Source organism: Xenia sp. Carnegie-2017, unplaced genomic scaffold (genome assembly GCF_021976095.1).
Source record: "Xenia sp. Carnegie-2017 unplaced genomic scaffold, XeniaSp_v1 HiC_scaffold_6, whole genome shotgun sequence".
In the NCBI taxonomy this organism is placed as follows: Eukaryota; Metazoa; Cnidaria; class Anthozoa; order Malacalcyonacea; family Xeniidae; genus Xenia; species Xenia sp. Carnegie-2017.
In genome coordinates, this window is record NW_025813526.1 from 8383549 (window position 1) to 8408772 (window position 25224).

At 35.5% G+C, this 25224-nt stretch overlaps 1 protein-coding gene and 1 long non-coding RNA gene across 2 annotated transcripts in view; both read right to left on the reverse strand.

Moving 5' to 3' along the window:
- Window positions 1–481: 481 nt before the first annotated feature.
- The window catches only part of LOC124458002, a 34650-nt gene continuing 9907 nt past the window's right edge, over window positions 482–25224 (reverse strand). The window contains exon 2 of the long non-coding RNA XR_006952940.1: window positions 482–1387. This is a non-coding gene — a long non-coding RNA (uncharacterized LOC124458002). The remainder of the gene's footprint in view (window positions 1388–25224) is intronic.
- LOC124458001 lies at window positions 9368–10226 on the reverse strand. Its single transcript, XM_047008122.1, has 2 exons — window positions 9717–10226; window positions 9368–9616 (listed from the first exon to the last, which is right to left on the reverse strand). Exons 1-2 carry the CDS (start codon window positions 10161–10163, stop codon window positions 9494–9496), a joined length of 570 nt encoding a protein of 189 aa, XP_046864078.1. The 5' UTR covers window positions 10164–10226; the 3' UTR covers window positions 9368–9493.

A 25224-nucleotide genomic window follows, 5' to 3' on the forward strand; every position in this document is an offset into this window, starting at 1 on the left:
CTTACACCCCTCCATTCCATTCACTTCCTTCTTCCACTATTTCCATTCACACCTTCACCTGTCACATGCTGACTTTGATTCTTCACCTCCATTCACATAATGCTTCCTTCAAGACCCATTTCCATCCTTCCATCCATTCCACCTTCCATTCCATTCTTCTTCCTTCACTTACACCTTCCTCCTTCCTCACATTCCTACTAAGACCCTCATCCACTGTACTCCTGTCCACACCTTCCATTCCATTTCCAGTTTCCTTCATCCTTCCTGATTCCTTTCACCCTTCCACCACAAATCACACTATACACGCCACCAAACTATACACCTTATATTCACTATACACACCATACTAAACTATAAGCATAGGACAAAAGGGACACTAAAAGAGTGTAAAAACACACGCACGCAAGAAAACTGAAGTGAAAACATCATTTTCCTGGTTGAGGTAGTAAAGTAAAGTTATCAAAGAAAGATCATTAACAGGTAGAAGTGAACTGTTGTAATTTTGTCAGACAGATAACACTAAGTCTACGCAACATTTTTCCTGATATTTTTTCTAGTAAATGCATGTCCCACCAGAGGTAGCAGGATTCTTAAATCTTAACAGTCCTGACAAACTTTAAAAAGAATAAATACTGCTATCTGACAATACAAATTAAAAAGAGAAAATAGTTCATCCCATAGATAAAGAAAAATAATGTTAACTATCAAATTACAAGTTCGTGGTGTTATCCTTGCTTTGTATTTCAACACCGCAACTTGCTGCTTGTCTGAAGAATAATTCCTTCGCAAATTTGAAAAGCTCAATATCGTCTTCATTGACTTCCTTTATTCGCTGTAAAATCCTATTTGAAAGTGATTTCCGTTGTTTTGTTTTTGCAACAAAATAGTTGATAAACCCCTTTTTGGGAAGAGGCCAAACAAAATCTGGCAAACGTTTGCTTAAAACAGTAAGAAATTCTTTTAAATGGTCAGTAATTCCAATGCTCATATATCGAAACACCATATTCCATTTTGCTTGAGCCAGTGCTTTTGGGCTCCCATCTTTACAAAAAGCGTAAGGATTACAAAAAGCGCGTCATTTCATTCCATTCACAACCAAGATACTGGTTTTCCAAACATTCTTTCATGGTTGCGTTTGGATAATACAGCCTATTTTTCGAACAGTTTTTTCTGAAAATAGGAGTTTTTGTGAAGTAAAAGTACGACGCAAAACGAGAAACAGGTTCTCTTAGCATATTAATGTATGTTGCATCAACGTCAGGACGAAAAAACACATGACCAAATAAAAACAGTTTTCTGTTTCTTTTCTTTGTTTTTATTATCAGAGACTTAAATTCTTGGATAGTCGAATAATTTACATTTTCATTTTTTTTATCTTCCATGAGTCCTAGAAAATTAAGATACATTATTTTAGATATTTGTTACATATAATACAGCATGCAAAGTTGTTTACTATTTTAAAGTTTCTCGTCTTAAGGTAAATAATAAACCAGTTTTTGGATGTGACGGCTGCGGAACATTTGCATAATTTTAAGGGGGGGCTCATATATACATGTTTTACTTTATTTGTTTACATTGTAATCAATTGTGTTTACATTTTATTATATACAAATATATGAACATAGTCCCCCAATTATCAATGCTCCGCCCCCCTTGGCTGGATGAGGTCGAGCATGAGATCAAGAATAAAAATCAAGAAATCAAGGTCCGTGTCACCATCGAAGCTTATTAACTAATAATAATAAAACATATCAATGGAAAATATTTTAAAACTTTCGCTATGTTTTCGTTGTGATACGATATATTCCAGTTCTTCTGCGTTACATATGTTGTAAGTATGTTACAACCAGCTTTCACTTTATTTGTGTTTTCCCATTCTTTTGTTTAAAAACATGAGTAAAACCGAGATAGTGTGGTTGGCATGCATGACTTTTCCTACTTGCAATAAACAGAAAAATATATGATTAGAATCTGTTTTTTAAGACATGCGTATGTATTGCTAAAATCTTTACTGCATTGAAGCGGATGATTCAACAAAAACATTCCGACAAATTTTTTTCTTTGACCTGCTTGTTTCTGTAGTGTTTCACAATCACAACGGCCGTAGCTGTTTACGGTCTTGCATAAAAAAGTGATACTCATTATCATTTTAAGTAAACAGTGCTTTAAAGACGACTATTTCCTTTGCTATAGTTATTAAAGCAAGTCAATTTTAATGGAAGTGTACTAAAAACACTAAATATTTCATGCATGACTGCATTTTTGCATCTTTGGCTATTTAAACTGCCCTCGAACAAACCAAATCAGTATTTTCGGCTTTTAGCTGTATTTTTGAAGATAGGAGCAAGTAAACCTAAGAGCTTTGCATAATATGAAAAATGCAAGTATATTTCTTTAAACTATAAAACAAAGTACTTGTTGCATGTATGTAAGCTTTGTACATGTCTTTGTCATTCAAATATCTATACCTGAAATTTTTTGTGTCTTCTAAACTACCTTGTAACCCACAAGGAGCCAGAACTTTTTAAACGTTTGTGGACACTTTGTTTTGTAATATTTGCCGCAGCCAACAACAGCCTCTAGTGGTTTAAACAATGAAAATTGCCCAAATTATGATTCTGAACATAAAATACATACTGTAACATGTGCTATAATCATTCTAGTTAACAAGAAGTGTAATTTGCTAAAATTCTAAGTGGCACCTAAATTTTCTCAAATATAAAAAAACTGACTGAGCACATGCTCAATAAAATTTTGATACGCATACCTCTTGAAAATTTTCTCCAAAGTGCCTTTCAAAATAACGCTATGGGAAAATGCCTTTTATGTTAAAACATTATCTTTGAGGTTTCCTTAAACAGATTTTCTTCTAAACGTAAGAAATGTAGCAACTCAGGTTGCAGATTTTAACTTAAATGTCTTTCTCATGTACCATTTACATTTTCAACAAATTATACTTTTTGTATAGTAAAATAATTAAAGCACATGTGTTTTGTTATTTCAGAATCTCTACGCGTGGACAATTTTCAGGATAAAGAATGAGTTAGAGATCGTAAAAATTTTGCATGTTAGAATATTTCAATAAAAACCACGACAAAATGTGGCCTATGTTCATGAAATACTAAGTTGTTTTTCAACTTTAAAAAATATATGTACATGTTCTTCAAGACATACACACTTTTTCTTAAAGCACACAAATTTTGTGTATTAAAAAACACAAAATTGTTTTTTAAAGTATCTTTTTTTTAAAATATACAATTACGCAAAACTTTTGTAGAAGTAATTTAAGTCATTAGAAACTTCTCTCACCTAAAACATTAGTATCAATGCTGCAAACTATTTTATTTTTAAATATGACAAAGTAGTGGAAATACTAATTTTAAGATGGCTTTTGAGCAATATTTGAATAAGACTGTCATAAAGTCAGGTATGAATTGTACAGAATGAGTTTTGGTTTCCAATGGCTTATCTACCAAAAAAAGTTTTGCCACGCTATTGTATACTGAGCCACGCCCTGTGACGTCACGATTTTCGATCATGTGTTGAGAAAGACATAATTACGTTGAGGAAGTTCAATGTGCAAACAAATAAGAAAGTTTCCGAAAAGTCAATACAAAAGTTATTTTGTAAATTTTCGATCTCAACTTTATCATCATTTTAGTGGCTTCTCATTTTTGTGGGTAGCCGCTGCGCATGCATCACAATGCTGCACTGAAAAAGTGTCCATTTGTCTGTCGTAATCATCGGAGATTCTCGGATATACGGATGACGACGAAGAATTCTGCTTTGTGTGTTCGTTGTTTTCATCGGAAAATATCGCATATTGTTTTAATAAATAAACTACTATTGAGTGAAACTTTTCGGTGAAGCAACATCAAACTTTGTTTGTTGAATAATATTAAAATGCAATGTCTTTATTCAATTCATTAAACTTAAATTATTGTGGTCATATCTAATAACTCGATTTCTCACTTATGCTTTTTTATTGAAATTTTACGGCAGTTATTTAATAGCGTACTGCGTAATACTATCATTATGACAATGAATCTAAGTGAATGATACATCTGAGTTTCGAGAGCCTGACAAAAATGCAAAAAGCATGTAACAATCGCACTGTTGCTACGCAACTGCCATTTGTATGAAAGTTTGAGTTTAATGGGTGTCAAACCAATATCATTGTTAAAAATATTCGCTTAGAATTTTTATTATACATAGTAATAATCCTAACACCGTTGTTTAATTGCACATGAAAAACATGTGACTTGGGCGAGATTTGAGCTCAAACCTTCGGGATACTAGTCCGCCTTTCATTTGGAAGGAGCTAATCTCGCCACCACAATGCATATTACATTTTAATACCATTGTTCCTCTGACACAACTTCCCTTAGTATGACCCCAGCCGAAGAATCACAGTTAATTAAAGAATTGTAAAACTTGTTAAACCTTTATGTAATACTAATACTTATGCTTATATTATTTTGTATACTCTAGACGCTGCTTGCATTTCGTAACAACAGGACCTTTAGATTGAGCAAATAACAATAAGATTTTGTTGTAAATTAAGAACATCATGAATTAAATTGTCGTCATTCTTGCTTGCTTCCAAATCATATGCCAAATTACCAAGACCACAAACGGCCAAATCACCAGCAATACCATTAAAAATTTTTGGCACTAGGAGCACAAGTGTGACTGTCATGACCAGCCAATTACCAATTACGCCATCATTTGAACCACAAGCTACGTCATTGCTAACACAAAGAGCATGCAATTGTCTTCGCTTTGTTTGAGGGGCAGGCAAGCACTGTTTGAGGCATCACGTAGCAACTAAAAACATTACAAATACAGCCTTTACTCTGAAATGTGCCATTACAACGAAACATGCATAAGCTCAACATAGCTCATTATATTGACATGAATATAACATTTAACTGCAGAATACATCTCTGATATTTTGAAGATAATAAGGTACTTAGAATTCTTTTTTCTTTGGCTGATATACTCGTTGTATTGACATCTCCATCGCCTACCACATCAACTGTGGGAATGGAACCTCGATTTAAGAATCTGTGGTATTTCGGTTATCAATTTATTCTAAGCTATTTACAAAACGCTTTACAAAGCAACTTTCTTCGAAATGAACAGAGCACAGGCATATTCGTGACTAATATTCTGTTGGGTTGAAGTCGGGGCGGTCCCTTTAAACAAAGTGTACACACTGCTTTCGAAAAGTCGGTTCTTTTGGAAAACAGTGCATACTAATACCCGGTGTATCGCCCCTATTTGTGCAAGATTTCTTGTTTGGCCCTCCAGCAACACAGAACAAGTTTAAATTTTCTATTCCTCCACTTATTTGGGCAAGATTGGTGTCCTATCCTCATTATGCGCGCTTATCACTAATATGTATTGTCTCAGAAATTGAAATCGATAAAAGTTGCCACTCGCAATAATCGCGAGTTTATAAATGTTTTGAAACTTATCTCGATGTTTGGAGTGAAATATTCTCCTTATAATAAAACGCTATTACATTTGTGTGACGAATTTTAAGCAAAAAAGGAGCCATTCCTCGAAGTATCGAGATAAGATTTGTTCGATTATCACAAGGCGCAGCTGATATGCAAACAAATCGTGCCTGTTCCTTACGTCACTGGAAAAAGTTTGACCTCTTTTGAGTGCGCGTAGATGGACCACTTTTGAAACGCATATTTCAAATATGGGCTGAGAGATAACAAGTAGATTAAAATAATTGACATTAGAAAAAGAAAACAACATTAGTATCTGAGATAATTGCAATTAGAACATTAGAGGACATGGGACATATATTTTTTCATGGCGCGATATCATTCATTGCAGTTTAGTATTCCGTAAAAAATTATTTTTCCGGTTTGAAAATATATATTTAAAGCGCAATTTAGAATGAAAGTTTGCTTATTTCAAGGGCTGTTCCGCCATCTTGAAATCAGCAGCCAAAATAATTAGATTTCATATGTGACGTCACAACAGGGAGACTTTCGCTGCTGAATATTGTTTATATTGCAAATTGACTAGCATTCTCATTTTTTACGCAAAGTTTGGGACTTTTCACTGCTGTTACAGCACTCAAAATGGAAAATATGAACAAAGATGCTATGGTTCAGTCATATATGTTTGAGCCAATGCCAGATGAATTTGTACAGAGTTAGAATTCTGACTCAGAAAGTTCTTCGTCGAGCGAAGTAGATGATCAGACAGACGACAAGTTTGATGCTATGTATAGTTGGCGTAAAACTTCACTCAGTTGGTGTAAATGCGGCCATTGTGAGTTGATAGCAAAACGATTGAATGCTTTTGCTTTCATGAAAAAGCGGTTGAATATGACGAATATGATGGCAAACTTAAATCGGCACAGGATGCAGGCTTGTCTTGCCTTACTGAACTTGCTTCCTTCAATCAAAACATATCAGCAAACGTCCTTGAAATAGATACTTGGCAGTATATTGAAGAAAACAGTCCGTTAGGTGATGACGAACAAGAAGTCATACACAAAATATACCGTCATGTTGCGTAGCAAAGATGTTCGAGATGGATTTTTCATATTCTTGGGAAGAAATGTCAAAGGCCATTTCCATCTTGCATGTACAAATGCATACGAGGGAAGTATGCCAAGTAAATTGAAATTGGATTTGAGGTATTTGAGATTTCAAGGCTTTTCAATTTTCATCATGTATTGTTGCATTTCATGGTTTGGCAACCACAACTTTCCGTACATGGACGATTCATATTTCGACAATAACATCGGCTTGTAGCACATTTTCCCTTGAAAAGAAATACTGTGTCATTTATTTTATTGTCGGGCAAAGCAGGCGTTGTAAATCTACTGTGTCTGCGAGTGATGACTTCATTTTTTGGCTGCCCTTGCTTCCCACACAAGTATGTTTCCACAAGTGAGGGAGGTTCTTTCGGAAGCAATGTTTTCGCATTCTCCAATGCTATTTTTGTGATGTTGAAATCTTTGCGAAGTCTCAGACACTCATTCTGAACATTTTGCACATAATCTGAAAATTTTAAATGTATTTCGCATTAACATTTTGTCATTAATGATTCTGATTTGTCAATTAATTCTTACTGTAGGTAGGACAGTCGCTTATTGGTTTGTCAACAGCTTTTTCTCCCTTGTGAGCTTTAGGGTATGCAACTGACCATCTTTTATCACCTTTTTGTGTTGTTGCTTGGGGTCTATTAGCATTTTCATTGTAATGTAAATTTGCACAAAATAACCTGAAAATTTTACAATGGGTAACTGTATAGGCTGGAATAACACATTACTCTTTATTGGTCAAAGCAACCCTTTTTTAGAGTAAAATATGTGAGAAAAAATGCATGTTTTCACTTGACCATGAGTGAGTGATATGGATAGTATGTATTTTTTGATGCAAAAAGATTATCAAGTGAATGCTTTGCCTCCAAGCCTGATGTTTGTTGGTGACTTGACAGCTTTCTAACTGCACTTATCAATCTTGGTCTTGAAATAAGTTCAGTTAGTTTCTTATGAGCTGCACTACCTTAAAAAGTATAAAGAGGTCAGTCTTATGAATAGATTGATAGGAAGCAAGATTATAATATACATGCAAATGCTTCGAGACTTGTTAAAGAACAGGTGCACCGTGCACTTATTTTTTTTGTGTATAGTGATGAAGTCTCCATGAATGAATCGGAGCTAGATACTACCCTTTACCTTTTTTTAACCATTGCCGTTTAGTAGCTTCATGCAAGCATTTGGTAAACACCTTGTTGCCTTCGTGAGTATGAATATGAGCAATGTGATTTGCCAAACTTTTCCACTTTTCATCTTATTCAATTTCAGTACTGCTGGAGCAATGTGATTTGCCAAACATTTCCACTTTTCTTCTTTTTCAATTTCAGTACTGCTGGAGCTTGCCACCCAATACAAATGATTTATGTTAGACTGTTAGATAAAGTTTAAGATATAGCTACAAGTGTCACTCATACTTCTCTGGAATGGCATGATATACATTTTTTAAATGTAGTTACCCCAATCCAAGGCTTAATTGCACAAAATTTCTTCTTTTTTACAAGTTTAAGTAACTTCTTTTTCTCTCCTAAAAGGTTCAATTTAAATACATCATACTTTATCACATGATTCACAATTCCATTGATTTGATTCACAACTGATGCACTTATATTTGAGTGATTAATACTTGCAAATAGAGAATTAGCTGCACCTTTTGCCACATGCCAAACATCATAAACATGTTCTATTTCTGGCTTCTCCTTAGCCATGTAAGATGTAACCTGGATGTGTCTGTCAGTCACAAGCTTGGTAATTTTAACATCACCATTTTCAAGGTATGCAAGTTGACGCTTGATGGGTTCTAGCTCCATGGCATTGAAATTCTTGACTTCAGTGCTCTGAGTATTGATAAAGTATAGAGAAATATCATACGAAAGAAGACTATATTATATCAACGGATATTTTCAGACGATCATTATAATATGTTAATAAGCTCTGTCATTACCTTTATGATCTGTGTATCAAGTATGACATTGTTATCGACGTCCAAAGATCTCCCGGAACCAAACAACCCGCTATGACCTGGGCTATCTACTTGAATATCTGACGCAATACAGCAAGTTTGTCCTTTTAGTTTTTGTAACAATCTCTTTTTCTCACCACCCCAAACATTGAACACGGCAGGTATAACATACGCCGATTGCAATCTTGAAAATTCACGACGTGTGAAACATTTTATTTTCAATGCACTGGGAAGTCAAAGAACCTTAGCACATTCTAGCCCTATGGTCAAGATGCCTGAGGTTAGCATCAGGTGAAATACCGGTAGTCTATTACACAAGGGGCCTGTGCACCATGTATAGCTATGGGTTTCGTCTAGTAAGCATTGAACGGATATTCTGGAAAAGGTTCCAATGGTGTTTGCTACGCTAACAAGGCAATTATTACCACATTTAGAGCAGCGATGGAAACATTCAACCAGGGAATCTTCAAACACAATAAATTTCCTTTGATCTTGCGGAAGCTTGTTATGTGACAAAATCTTACTCGTGCATTTAGATTCTACATTGCTGTTAATATTGTCTTCGAGCTCTGAGTCTTCAATATTTGTATCTCCAAGTACGAATTCTTCACTATCTGTATCTTGCTCCTGATCATATTCATTTCTATCATTTTTGTCTACAGTTTTGGAAAATCTGTTATCGTCAAGACCAATATCAGATGTGCCAAATGGCAACTGTACACAACCCAGAGTGGCTTTTGTTTCATCTGTCTGCGAACTAGTGGATGTCATTTTTCCACTTTTTGTAAAAAGGTCTGCCTTTAGTCTCTCCGCCGTTATGAATGTTTAAACAGCGACACTTTTAAATTGTTTTTGATGATTGTAGCATCTGCACGGCTTTCCAATTTTTGTCGCTTTGTCTTTTTTACTTTGTGTAATTTTTCTTTTTGACAAAGAACTAGCATGGTGCGTTGTTTGGATTAATCTGAGTTCTCATGGAAAATAACCTCCCCACGAGGACTGCATGCATCTGCGTTTACAATTTCTTCCTCAACCGGGGCACATTTGTTCTCTATGTATTCTCCTACCATGGCATCAATATCCTGTCATGAAGCAAAATAGCCAGAAACTAAAGTTAGCAAGTTTCTGTGAAAGTAGAAATAATTTCTTTTCCTAAATATTAAAGACTTTTTGACATTTTACCTTTCTTCTCGAGTGACTGCCTGTGCATCGACTCTTTGCAGTTAGTTTTTCAGCTTCACTTGCGGTCGTGGATTTATTTAATGTGGGTATAGCATCACCCTTTAGCATGGCTTTCTTTTTCCCAGAAAAGTTAATTGAATTTAGAAAAGACGGTGAACAGGATGGTATATAGGCATCGTTCTCAAAATGAAGAGAGCAAGTAGTTGAGTTCTTTGTAGGTTTGTAACCCTTTCTTTTACAAAATTCAATCCAAATTTTTTCTCGTTTTTTTTCATCTGTATTTTTTACGCCGTTTGGGAAAGTGAAAAAATGAATAGAATTGTCAGAATTATTTTTGCTGTTACTGTAACATCCATATATTGCACTGTACATGATCGCTGAAAACTTTCGCACAATCTGCCTTCTGCAATACGACTCTAATTCATCAAATTTGTATGACCAGTTCATACACCAATAACTACAACTTTTCCGAACTCCCGAACCAACGCTTGCAAGCTTTATTTATGTATAATTATTCGGAAGTGGTTTTTGGGGTCTACATGACGCACAACTTTGCCATCCCGTTTCTACCTACATCCTACCGCAATGACGCATTGCGATGAGGAAGTGTTCTCTTAACATGACTATACTATTTTACATCAACATAATGTCCGTTATATCGTATAATCTATAATATGACACAGTCACACACTACACAACATAACATGACAATTTACAACAAAATCTGCTGTCTACAATAATACAATTCTTAATTTCTAATTAGCAGCAATTTTAAAAAACACTTGAGAAAAACGACGATTTTTTTTGAGAGCAAACATGTTTCGACATTATCAGAATGCCATCTTCAGTGAAGAATGATTAGTGTTAAGTAATATGATACATAATATGATATGAGTAAATTAATTACAATGAGTATTAAGTATTAATAACTATAACGTAAGTTCTAAAAATAAGTATTAAGAATTTATAACAAAAGCATTATTATAAAGTAAATATAGTGTTGTAGTGGTGAACTTGGATATTTAAATCGGGATTAGTTTTATTAATGTGTAGAGCTTCCTTGATTTTGAGTGAGAAAGTGGATTGATCAGTGTCGATGATTTTAAAACAGGAAGGTGAGAATTTGTTTTTACATGAAGGAGAGGCTTGAAGATGTTTGTAGATAGTGGAGTTTTTGTCTGTGTGAGTATGTTCCTTTATCCTGGTAGATAATTGGCGAGAAGTTTCACCAATATAACGGGAATTACATCCCGCACATGAAAATTGATAAACTACCATAGATTTGGTAAGCTCGAGAAGTGGGTCTTTAAACGAAAATAAAGATTTTATTTTGAAAGATGTGAAAATAAGTTTAACGTCAATGTCAGTGCAGTAGCGTTTAATGATTTGTGTGAGTTTGCGTTGTGTGTGTCGTGAGTAATCACCTATATAAGGTAGTTTGAAATAACGTTTATTGTCAGGTTGTTGTATATCGTTAGTGTTAGTTGTGGAGTTAGATGAGTCAGTGCTTTTCTTGTTGTCCAAATAGTGTTGTATAGTGTTGTTGATGAAATGAAAAGGAAAAGAATTACGTTGGAGAGTGAATATTAGTTTCTTTAAATCACGTTGAAAGCAGATGTCTGTGTTGTTGAGTTTCCGTGCTCTGTCGGTCAGTGTTCGTATCAGCCCAATTTTGTAATTTAATGGTGTGAAACAAAAAAAGTTAGTCAGTAGTCCTGTATATGTTGGTTTGTGGTACGTAGAGGTCATACAGTTTTCATGTGATTTAGTTAGTAAGATGTCAAGAAAGGGTAACTGATTGTCTTGTTCGGTTTCGTATGTAAAGTTTATGCTTTGATGTTGTTTGTTGATGTATTCGTAAAAGAGTAATGCTTCGTCTTTGTTATGAAAAATACAAAAAATGTCGTCAACGTATCTGCGGTAAAATAAAGGTTTGTTGTTGCTGTAGTTATTTAACCAGTTTCGTTCGTGAAAACCCATGAAAATGTTGGCTAGAATGGGTGCCAAGAGTGAGCCCATACTTACCCCGTCAATTTGGTCGTAGTAAGCCAAGGGTGAGCCCATACTTACCCTAAGTTCTTTTGACTTTGAAAGCCTTTTTACCAACATACCACTGACCGAAACCATAGACATTGCTGTTGATTTAATTTTTACCAACAACCCTACATTCAAAATGAGCAGAACAGAACTAAAACTATTGTTTAACATCACTACAGCCGAGACTCATTTTTTATTTAACGGTAAGTACTACGACCAAATTGACGGGGTAAGTATGGGCTCACCCTTGGCACCCATTCTAGCCAACATTTTCATGGGTTTTCACGAACGAAACTGGTTAAATAACTACGGCAACAACAAACCTTTATTTTACCGCAGATACGTTGACGACATTTTTTGTATTTTTCATAACAAAGACGAAGCATTACTCTTTTACGAATACATCAACAAACAACATCAAAGCATAAACTTTACATACGAAACCGAACAAGACAATCAGTTACCCTTTCTTGACATCTTACTAACTAAATCACATGAAAACTGTATGACCTCTACGTACCACAAACCAACATATACAGGACTACTGACTAACTTTTTTTGTTTCACACCATTAAATTACAAAATTGGGCTGATACGAACACTGACCGACAGAGCACGGAAACTCAACAACACAGACATCTGCTTTCAACGTGATTTAAAGAAACTAATATTCACTCTCCAACGTAATTCTTTTCCTTTTCATTTCATCAACAACACTATACAACACTATTTGGACAACAAGAAAAGCACTGACTCATCTAACTCCACAACTAACACTAACGATATACAACAACCTGACAATAAACGTTATTTCAAACTACCTTATATAGGTGATTACTCACGACACACACAACGCAAACTCACACAAATCATTAAACGCTACTGCACTGACATTGACGTTAAACTTATTTTCACATCTTTCAAAATAAAATCTTTATTTTCGTTTAAAGACCCACTTCTCGAGCTTACCAAATCTATGGTAGTTTATCAATTTTCATGTGCGGGATGTAATTCCCGTTATATTGGTGAAACTTCTCGCCAATTATCTACCAGGATAAAGGAACATACTCACACAGACAAAAACTCCACTATCTACAAACATCTTCAAGCCTCTCCTTCATGTAAAAACAAATTCTCACCTTCCTGTTTTAAAATCATCGACACTGATCAATCCACTTTCTCACTCAAAATCAAGGAAGCTCTACACATTAATAAAACTAATCCCGATTTAAATATCCAAGTTCACCACTACAACACTATATTTACTTTATAATAATACTTTTGTTATAAATTCTTAATACTTATTTTTAGAACTTACGTTATAGTTATTAATACTTAATACTCATTGTAATTAATTTACTCATATCATATTATGTATCATATTACTTAACACTAATCATTCAGCACTGAAGATGGCATTCTGATAATGTCGAAACATGTTTGCTCTCAAAAAAAATCGTCGTTTTTCTCAAGTGTTTTTTAATACAATTCTTATAACTTTCTTCTATTTGTAATCATCTCTCAGACTTTGGCGACAATGTTTCATGAAGCTTTAGCTGTCATATTTGTTGATGTTTTTCATGGTCTACGATTTCCTACGAGTGGAAATGAACATGGACACGAACAAGCTCCGATACAACCATACAATATGTATTCTGAATATATAAATATATAACTTATTTTACTTTTTTTATTTCATTATGTATATTGCATGTACATGATGTAAAAAAAGTGAGAAAAAACGTTTTTTTAAGAATAATTCACACTGACTTCATCAAAACACATATAAAAGTATATTGTGTTACCAGATATGCCTCCCAGTTGTGACGTCATTGCATAAATCTGCATATCTCATTATATTCAAAACAAATCAAAATGGCCGTGGAACTTTGAAATTGGAGTCAGAAAAACCTTTGTTACATGCAGTGGCGTGCGGTGACCGAATTTATTAGGCAAGCGCTGGGGGTGAGGTTCGCAGCTTGCCGGCAGTCAAAACAACAATACAATATACTTTGTGATTGACTGCGTTACAACACATTTAAAGCGTATTTTACGGGTTTTTTTGCTGTAATGGATGACATACACGAAAATCAACCGGGTGAGGTTCTGCCCTATCAATATGAACCTGAAGTGAAGGCCGAAACTAGTGAAGAAAGCGGTTCCGAACAGGAGAGTGAGCAGAGTGACTTGTCCTCGTCGGAGGATGAAATACATGCTGAATTTGAGAAAGCAAATGCTTAGCGCCTTCAAACTGGTTTAAGTGTGGACAATGTACTTTGTCAAAAAAGGCAATCGAGTGTTTTTGTTGCCACGAAAAAGCGCTTGAATACGATGAGTATGAGGCTTTGCTAGGCAAAACAGAAACTCAAGGAGTAAATTGCTTGACAACACACCAAGGAATTTAGGGACAATATGCTCTCAGAAAGTGTGTTAAAGATAGACGTGTGTCGGTACTTGTACATTGTGCACGCAAACACGCACGTAAAACATTACGGATAAAGGAAACTCTACAGTCAAGAACAAAACATAGCGGCTTGGAGCTTATCACCTATATAAAACTACATAATCTTTCAAAGACTCTTATGTATACAAATAGTAAGTTAAACGTATAACTCATTTGTTGGTCACAGGTTTGTAATATGGGAAAATGAAATATTTCTATTGCACGAAATGTTCAGTGTATAAAGCGCGCTTGTTGTTGTCTGGGCTTACACTTGGTATGTCGGCAAAACCTAGTTGTAAGATCTGCTAAAATAAACATTTCTACGTCTTATAACGACTAAATATTGGAAAAGTATATAAGCGTGATAAACTACACAATTTTCGTTAATGTTAACAACCGCCGACTGTTTTTTGTTTTAAAATTCCAGTGAACAAATGTGCTATATATAATTATAATACTATTATTTCATATTGTGTCATTCAGTTGATACCAGCCAATGACGTCAGTAATGTATTCCGGCATAATTTAGCATAAAGCTTTTTTTTCAAAATGGCGGATAAAGATTAAACTTAATGTCAAATTTTCACAACAGTAAAATTCAAAAGAGACACGAAAACATGAAATTAAGTATTCCATAGCTATCTATGATAAACGTATGCAAAAATAATTTTCGTTGCCAATGTCCTTTAAACTTACGCACTTAACTTTATAATTACGTAAAACTACTCAAATTTCAAGTACATTATCCGCTGTGTAATAACTGCACCTTCTTTAACCAAATATATAAAAAGCTTGTAAATAAATTCTAACACATAGAACACTCACGACTGTTGTAAATAACTTCTTCGCTAGTGAATAAAATAATCACAAAATTTAATAGCGTTCTAGTACATTGAACTCACGTTCGGAGCTCATACGAAAGACTTATATATAACGCTAAAATCTACCGGACACAAATATCAAAACTACTACGCAAAAGGAAGCTCTTGTCAATATCATAATCTTGTATTACATGCTACAGATAATATCTTCTACATACATAAATTGCAAGACAATAGGCGCGAAATGTATTGTAGCAGTCGTGATTATAACAATTAAGAACAGCCAGTTTCGCGCACAAAATTGGCACGGTGTGTTACAAACTGAGGACATGGCATTGTTTAATGTTTAGATTTTGGTATAATGACGTCATGGCAACGTGTTGTCCCGTTCTTCAAAATGTGTCTGGCACTGAACTCGTACGTTTCAGAATATCGGCCCCTGCTTGTTTACGCACATTGTGCGCAGAAAATAATAAAATAACCAGCACCTACTACTTTGAATTAGAAATTAGAACATTACCTTTCGCTCTCAGTCATCTTTTAATAAACGATAACATTAACGGCGTGAATAATTCGGATGTCCAATGTGTTGAATATACGAATATTATTCGCGCGCTGATATGTGTTTAAAATTGCGAGCGTACAAGACTGTTGATCAAAAGCTATCAAGCGGCGCCCTTAGAAGCGCCGCTTGCCTTTTCTCGATATTCCTCGAAGAAGAAGCCTCCAAATCTAGATTAACGCATGCGCAAATGTTCAAATTGAGCTCCGAAGGATAGCACGCTTGCCTTGGTTAATAAATAAGAAATTTTTAAGGTGTATTTAATCCACTTGACTCATCTTACAAGTGTAGCAAAGTGAAACCGAAAACCACGACAGTAAATCGCGTATAAATAGCAAGCATTTCAACTGTAAAGACAATTTAGACAAAAGATTACATTGACATTATTTAGAGCAGAAAAATTTAAACTGATTTTGCTCAGAGATTGATCCAAAAAATTTTTGTTCGGTAAAATGCTTAGGCAAGCGGCGCTTGCCTACGCTTGCATGACCGCACGCCACTGGTTACATGAAGACAAAAACTTTGGTTGAACTAACAAATGTATATTATAAGTCTATGCGATATTTCCCGTTAATTAAGCCTAACTTAAAATATACGTCCAATGTCCTTTAACTAATATCATAGTTTAAGAAATACTGATATTTGATAACTATAGAAATACTACTAACAATTAACATAAGATAGACAATCCAAAAAAAAGGGTAGTTGTAATATATGCATTTTAAAGTGTATTATGTTAAATTGTAATATAGGCATGTTAAATTGCATGTTGAACAAACTAGACAATATATATATATATATATATATACATAGGCGTTGTAAGTAGAGAGAGAGAGAGAAAATAAAGACCCGCAGATAATATTACATTAATAGTCTGAGCTTTCCAAAAATCAAATTACCTAACTCAAACAAAACTTTCAAGAGGAAAATGTGTATATACTAATACTTACTAAATATAGAATTATAAAATACCGACAATCAGTGGCGTAGCTAGGAAAAATAGTCACTCCCGCCAATCCATCTCGCGCCGGAGGCACGACCCCACTAGGGGGGTCCGGGGGCATGCTCCCCCGGAAAATTTTGAAATCCAGAATCTCGGAAACAGCACTTCCTGCGATTTCGAGGGCGAATTATTTGTTGTACAATAATTTATAAAAACCCATATTTGTTAGCTGCATTCTTAATGTGGCAATCGTTGAAACTGCAACTAGTTAAAAAAGTACTAAAGGTGGCTCAGAGAAACGTTACGCAGGAGACAATTGTCCCCTAAAACATAATTTACTCATCACTGCCCCTGCATAGACAGAAGAAATTTGTATTAGCACAAAAATAATATAGTATACGACACTTCTAAAGTGCATAGAGAGAGATTTTTCTTAGCATTCTACTTGTTAGTTTAAACTTGTTTAGATTGGGGCAAGTAGACAGGGATGGCTTTATTCTTTAAAGTTATGCTTAATTTTCTTAATGAAGTACCATGTATTATACGAACAAATATCAAAACACATACTATACTCATCATTTATAAAGAAAGGCCAGCCTCCTGGGTTTTCTACAAATTTTCAACCACCTCGTTATGCAACACCTCTGATTCCTCTTTTTTTCAATGATATCTTTGTGAATAGATATTCTACACAAAGAGCTAAACCGACCTTGACCCATTCTATTTCTTAAATAGCTTTTACCCTTTTTAAGCAAGAAAACGACCTCTCTACTGAAGCACTTGCCACTGCCACACCATTCAATTTTAACAAATTTACCACTTGACCTAAACTCGACTGGAGATTAAATTTGAAGATGTATTTAAGAAACTCATTACTGCACTCTTTGTGAAAGTCCTTGTCGTTGTAAATGAAGGAAAGTTGACTCTCCAAAGTTTGGATGTCAAAAAGAGGACTATACTTATCTTTGAGAAGATTGATCTTCTCCTGTGGAACTATGCCTTTCCATGTAGTAAATAGTTTAGGATTTACAAGGTCTAAAAACTCGAACTGATTAATATATTGAAATCGTTCACTTAACATGCCTTTAATGGAATCAATAATCTCAAAATAAAGCTGCTTGTAATTGTATCTACTATCTGCTCTGGTTGCTGGTTGGCCTACTTTTTCTAGTAAACAGTGTTACCCCAAGGAAAATTAGTCATGGCGTGCAGACGTGTTTTTGCAGTTGTGCTTCAATTAACTATTATCAGCCTTTTACTTGGCCAATTTACTTCAACTACACCTGAATTCGATCGCTTTACAGTCAGATTCTTCATTGGGAAGGAAATATCTGCTCCACCTACGTTCGACTGTAAGTCAAAGCCTTCGAAATGCACACCTTGCGATTTGAATTTGAAGCTGCAGGCATTGTTGCGGTTCGTCAAACTTGGCCAATTTTGTCTGTGTATTCTTCTATCTGGCGATATTGCCGTCAATCCAGGACCTAATAACCTTCAACCTCCTGTAGGCTTCAGAGGCTTATCAGTCTGCCACTGGAACATCCAAAGACTGACTGACACCAAATTGGAAGAACTATCTCTAATGCTCACCTCGAACAACAACAGTGCTGCTAAACTTGACGTCTTAATTCTCACTGAGACGTTCGGATCCAGTAAAATTCCAGACAGCTATTACATGATACCCGGCTACACATTACACAGAAAAGATCGAATCGGGAAGAAAGGTGGCGGCATAATTGCGTATGTAAATGAGAAAGTTATGGCTTCACGTCGAAGAGATTTGGAACTGGATGATCTTGAAACTCTCTGGCTTCAAATTTCTCCTCATAAATCAAAGAGACCGATTTTGATATCTGGTGTTTACCGTCCACCTTCAGCCAACAAAGATTATAATGAGAGTTTGGGTAAAAATATTGAAAATGCCCATCTCCAAAACAATGAATTGATTATTCTGGGAGACTTCAATTTAGATTATACTGATTTTAACTGTTATTCAAAATATTGTCTCGCTAAGACAATGAACAGTCTTGGATTAACGCAGATGGTAAATAGAGTAACAAGACCTGCCTCTGATGCGTGCTTAGACCATATTTATTCTAGTAATCCTGCTAGAATCAGAGAAGTAGCCATAGGTAAATCTGGACTTTCCGATCACCTGCTGGTCACTATCTTGAGGTGCTACAAAACCATGGATGCACAACGTAAACAACATTCCAAAATCAAATACAGAAATATCGACAAAATAAACAAAGAATGCTTTCTACGAGACTTAAGAGAAGCCCCTTGGGATATCTGCTTTGTTTTTCGAGATGCCGATAACATTGTTGAATCTTGGTACAAAACCTTTAATGACATTCTTGATAATCACGCACCTTTAAAGTTCAAGAGTGTGAAGAAAATCAATCAGCCGAAATGGTTCACTAATGATCTATACAACGAAATAAATAAACGCAATAATCTTCTAAAGAGGCCAGGAGAACACAAAATGAACAAGATTGGTCTGCTTTTAAACTGATTAAAACAGAGTGACGAGGAAACTAAGAAATGCGAAGGAACAGCACTTTAAAACTCAGTTCAGTAAAAATCAAAATGTCCAAAGAAACTTTGGTCTTTAATTAAAGACCTATCTAAAGATACAAGGAATAATGACGACTCCGTCCCTATTGCTGACGAAAACAACAACCTGATAAAGGATGACCATTCAATCGCTGAACGCTTTAACCGCTTCTTCGCTGATGTATATAAACGTCTCATAAAAGCGGCACCTATACTTTATTATGATGCTCTTCCTGGTACACAAGACAAATCTAACAGTCAAATTGGGAATCTTATTCCGCAAATAACTCCTAGTGAGGTTAACGATTATCTTCTTCTATTACACACAAAGCCACGGGAATCGATGGGCTTGGTGCTAGAGTTCTAAGGATTGCAGCTCCTGAAATATCATGCTCCATAGCTAAAATTATAAATCACTGTATTGAAACTTGTACATTTCCCTCACAATGGAAAATAGCAAAGGTTAAACCACTATTCAAGAATCAAGGAAACAAGCAAGATATTCAAAACTATCGTCCTATTAGTATTTTGCCTATTCTTTCTAAAGTCTTTGAAAGACACATCTTCAATGCAATGAACACCTACTTAATAGAAAATGCACTTTTATACCGCTTCCAATAAGGGTTCCGTAAAAACCACTCCACGGATACTGCTCTGTTGTTTCTTCGGGACCAAGTCCTTCTTGACCTTGATAAAAACAATGTAAGCGGCTTAGTCTTTGTGGACTATAGCAAGGCATTCGACTTGATCAATCATGACATTCTCCTAGTAAAGTTAAGATCATATGGATTTCCAGATAATGTTGTAAAGCTATTGCAGAGCTATCTACTCAATCGCAAACAGTGTGTCACTGTAAATAACTCGACTTCGTCACAACTTATGCTAACCAATGGAGTTCCTCAAGGTAGCATATTAGGACCTCTACTGTTTTTAATTTTCGTCAATGATCTTCCCGAAGCTGTTGGATCGGACTCAACTATTCATGCTTACGCGGATGACACCACATTTAAAGCCAGCGCTAATATCGATAATGCACCTTTGGAATTGGAACGACGTCTTCAAGAATACATGGATAAATTAAGTAAATGGTCTAGGGAAAATGGGATGGTCCTAAACGCTGTTAAAACCAAAGCATTACTTATCACCGGAAAGTGGCTACATTCATCATTAGTTGATGGCAATCACCTGTCAGTAACGCTTGATGGGGCTGAAATAGAACAAGTAACCTCTTATAAATTGCTTGGTGTAACACTCGATCAAGATCTTACATTTAGTGACCACATTTCTAGCCTAAAGGCCAAGTTTTCTCTGCGTATTGGTTTATTGAAAAAAATAAAGAGATACCTTCCAATAAAAGAAAGACTTTTATACTACAACGCTTTGATTAAACCCGTCCTTATGTACGGGAGCATGGTTTGGAATACCTGCGACGTTAAAGAACTCCACTGTCTCCTAAGGTTACAGAAAAGGGCTGCCCGAGTAATTCTTGGAGTAGACCCTTATTCTAGAAGTGTTGTAAACTTTAGTAAACTAGGCTGGTTGCCTTTTTTTGACGAAATAAAACTAAACAAATGTGCCATGATTTTTAAGAGCCTCAAATGCGATGTTCCTATTTATATCAAAGATTTGTTCAAGACGAACAGTTCTGTTCACAATAGGTCCACGAGACATGGCAATTTAAATTTAGTGTGTCCCAAATACCTAAGAAATAACGATGGTGGCAAGGCATTCAGTGTTGACGCAGTTAAGTTATGGAACAGCCTTCCCCATGATATCAAAAAAAAGCCTAGTATAAATCTATTCAAAACAGCTGTGAAAAAGCATTTTATAAGCTCATATAAAAACCTGGACAACTTTGAAACAATATTAAGCAATAGCACACTACCTAATTTTAATTTTAATTTTTTATAAATTAGATTTATCTTTCTGAATATTTTTTATGTGTCCTGCTATTTTATCATAGAATTTTGTAATTATTTATATATTTATTCATTTATCAGTTTTTTGTAATGCTGTATAATCTTGTTAGAGGGCCACAGGTTTGTCAGCTTTTCAGCTGTTACGTGTCCCCCTCTTCAAATAAAGTCCTTATTATAGTGCAGTTTGGTAAAACTCGGTGAAAGCTTGATCTGTGCGAAATGACACAATAAACTGCTTGAAATTGTCAATCTTGCTTATGCCATAGTTAAAATGGGTTTCCCTATTTTTAAGAATGGAATACAAAATTGTGGACTGTTCTAAAATCCAGTAAAAAACACACACTAGAAAACAAAAGAGAAAGCTATCAAGATAATGCATTAAGCCACTTATTTTACTTAATGACTCAGCATCCCACCCAGCTGGTTGTTCAAGTACCCCCTCAAAAACATCTAAAAGTTTTTCATAGTTTTTGTGCAATACATTGATTAATCTAGAGCGATAATACCATCTTGTTTCACCAGGGGCAGGAAACTCAAGGTTGTTAGATGTGAGAAAAGCTTTTCTTTTTAGGGCATTGCTTGTAAATGTGCTGAATGTAGCTATATTAATAAAAAAGATTTTAACAGGAGAAATTGATGAGGCTGACTGACATAGGACCAGGTTCAATCTATGAGCTGCACAATGAACAAAATGAGCAAAAGGATACTCTTGTCGAACCAATGCTTGAACACCATTGATATGGCCAGACATGACAGAAGCACCATCATATGTTTGTAAAACCAGTTTTTCTTTTATATTAGAATACTCCCCAAGTTTATCTTTGACAACTTGTGATATTGCTGTGGCATTTCTGTTCATACTTACATCCACAAATCCTAATTGCCTCTGCATAATTTCACTTGCTTTGTCAAACCGAGCAATAACACTTAGCTGGTCTTTGGTGGAGACATCAGATGCTTCATCAACCTGAATACTCATAAATGTGCAATCATTTATTTCCTTTCTGATTTCATCTTCAATAATTGAATCAAGACAGCTGATAAGACCATTTTGAATTTCTGGGGAGACTCCAGTAAATCTTCTGTCACCAACTATATCAGATTCTGCTAGTCTACTGTGCAGTCGATGCTCAAATACAGAATCAAACTTAGCAAAACATTCGAGCAACTCTCTAAATTACCTTTGTTCAAGCTACCTTCGGACTCATTGTGACCTCTAAATGGCAACTCTTGCTTTGACAAATACAGCACGGCCTCAGTAACAGTTTTTAAAATTTCTCGATTTTGTCTTACCTCCTCATTGTGACGCTGAATCTCATTTCTTCTAGCGAGGGACATCAATTCGTTCACTAGCTCCATACGTTTTCCATGTCTTAAATGCAGTCAAATGCGATTTAGATTTTTCATGCTTCTTAGCATCAGACATAATACTCCTCATATCGTTGTAGCCATTCTTAGTCCACGATGGCGATGTTTTTGGGGAAAACATTAGACATGGCCAACAAAACACTTTCTGCAAGGTTGTACTGCCACACAGCCAGTCCTTCGCCTCATACCAATCTCTCTGAAATGCTCTTCCCTTATTTTGGATAGTTAAATCAGGAGTAGGCCGTTCATGAACGATAACATTCTGTTCGACCGACGATCGAGCAGAGAACGGTTTAGCTAATAAGCTATTTACTAAATCAACATCAGTTGAGCAAATTGCAGTCGCACTTGAAGCCATTGTGTCATACACAAATACAAAATAGCAATTTGAGAGTAAACACAATGGAAAATTAATACCGACAATGACACGTAATTTGATAATCACTAATCGCTGTACTCGTATTAAAAGGTCGAATAATTACAACCTCCGCCAATTTAAAATAGCGGGAGTTCGACTATAAAAACAGCAGATTTGAGCATGCGTCAAGTCCCTTAGCCAACCAGAATTCAAAACTTCTTATATAGAATTATATTGTATGTTCCGCCCTCTGAAGATGGGCGGAATACGTGGAGAATCGCGCGAGTATGCAATGTGCGAGAAAAGGCGGTTGATAGTTTACATAACAAATCTTGAGATTTTGCTGTATTACGATTACGAACCACCTAATAAAAGCGTAAATATGAACGAATAAAACATAATATTACAAATTGTTCGTGAAATAATGTATATCTTATGTCCAAATAGAATATTTATTATTTTTTTGGGAAATTTCTACTCCCACCGTGCGGGAGTAGCGGAACCTAGCTACGCCACTGACGACAATACAACTCTCGCACTGACCATAAATTTCAAAAATGAAGCATTACCCTCACTTTGTGTACAGGTTGAGATGGCATACATGTTTCCATATTGCTGTTGCGGAGGCATTTTATGCACTATATTTTCATGTTCTTTTTGTTGTTGAACATATGCCTCCATATCACTAATTGTCTTCAGAATGTTTAATTTGAGAGAAGAATTCAATGATGTTGGAGTACGTGTGAGTTTTGGAACCAAACTTTATAACGAGCCCTCGTCATATGTATTACTTTTATCTTGACCAGCACTCTGGTTTTCTGAAGAAATTAGATGTTGCAGTGAATGTCTTAATTGTTTTTCATAACTACATCATCAAACCCTACGTTTTTGCAGATGGTCTTTTTGCACATACTTCTTCAAACTGATCTCGTTAGAATCGTCTGAATCGATTACATTGTCGTTTCATCGCTACTGAACATGACACTTCTCTCTCTGCAATTTAAGAAAACAATTCCTGCTCACCAAAATGATTATTCGAGGTTGTTTCACGATGCTTGGTATGAGATATTAATCACCGCAAGTACTCGAGATCTGGTCGAATTTTCACGTCCCTCCCTTATAACCAGATTTTCCTTTCAAGTCCTTAAGATACTTCGAAAAATTCCTTTGTTTTGTATTATAGCGTTTCTGAACAGCAGCCAGATCCATTTCTCCAGACCTTAACTAGCCAGGATATGGATTTTACTCTTTGATTTTTGTACGCTGGAAACGATTTATCATAAATAGCATAATAGATACTTATAATTCTTATAATAAATAGCGTATTGTGTCCATGAGTTTTTTTTATTTCATCGTAAACTGATCTGGACTGCTCCATAAACTCTTTCTCTTGTTTCATGTCTTGTGTTGCAAAATCACCAGCCATCTTTCCAGCCAAATGCATGATGGGAAATAATGCGGCCGGTCTTCGTTTTCCTTATTTGCATTCTGTTACTTCTAAATTGTTGACGATTGTTTGTTTCAATTATGTGCGATCTTGGTGCTTCCAGTTTTCTTTTCACTACTGCTGCTTCCATTTATTCTCAATTTCTACTCGTACTGGTTCTCCTTTTTGTAATGGCATAAGTTTGTTGAGACTCTGTCATAATACACATTTTGCCTTCATTGTTTTGCTTCTACCTTTTTTTCCATTGTTTCTGGATCAACGACATTTGGTTGAAGTTGGCTTTTGGTGGTTGATAATTGTGAACGCAATCGACGAGTCATGAAGATTTTTGCTGGTGACGCCACGTTATCTATCGGCGTGTTACGATATTCAAACAAACCTATGTGTGCATCTTTGCCATCTTGTTTTGTATTCGTCAGCATACGTTTCATGATATAAACTGCTTTCACAACGAGACCATTTGATTTACGATAATATGGACTTGAGGTTTTATGTCGAAAATTCTAATCTCTTGAAAACTGTTTAAATTCAGTGCCTGCATATTGAAGACCATTAAAGCTTCTCACGAGTAGTGGGATTCCCTGTCTTGCAAATATGGCCTTCATGTGATTCACAACCGTTGTACTATTGGTGCTCTCTAATTTGTACATTTCGATGTATAGAGAATAGTAATCCACTACGACAAAATAGTTTTTTGTTCCCAATGGAATAGGTCAGTTGCCACCAGTTTGCAAGGTGTCAATGGTTTTATTGATTAAATCCTGGGTTCTTTAGGGTTTGACATCTGATATTGTTGGCAGACTTAACACTTGGATACGACCTCCTCAATTTTCTCGTTCATTCTTGGTCAAAATATAATGTCTCTTGCGCGTCTTTTTGACTTTTTTATGCTCATAGGACTCTTGCGTATCTTTTCTAGCATTTCTTATCTCATAATAGATAGAATGACAATCTTATCTTGTTTCAGGTGGATTGTATCTGCTTCTGAGAGCTCATCACGATAATTCAAATATTCCTGGATTTCGCTCTTTGTGAGTTTTCACGTTTTTGGCCG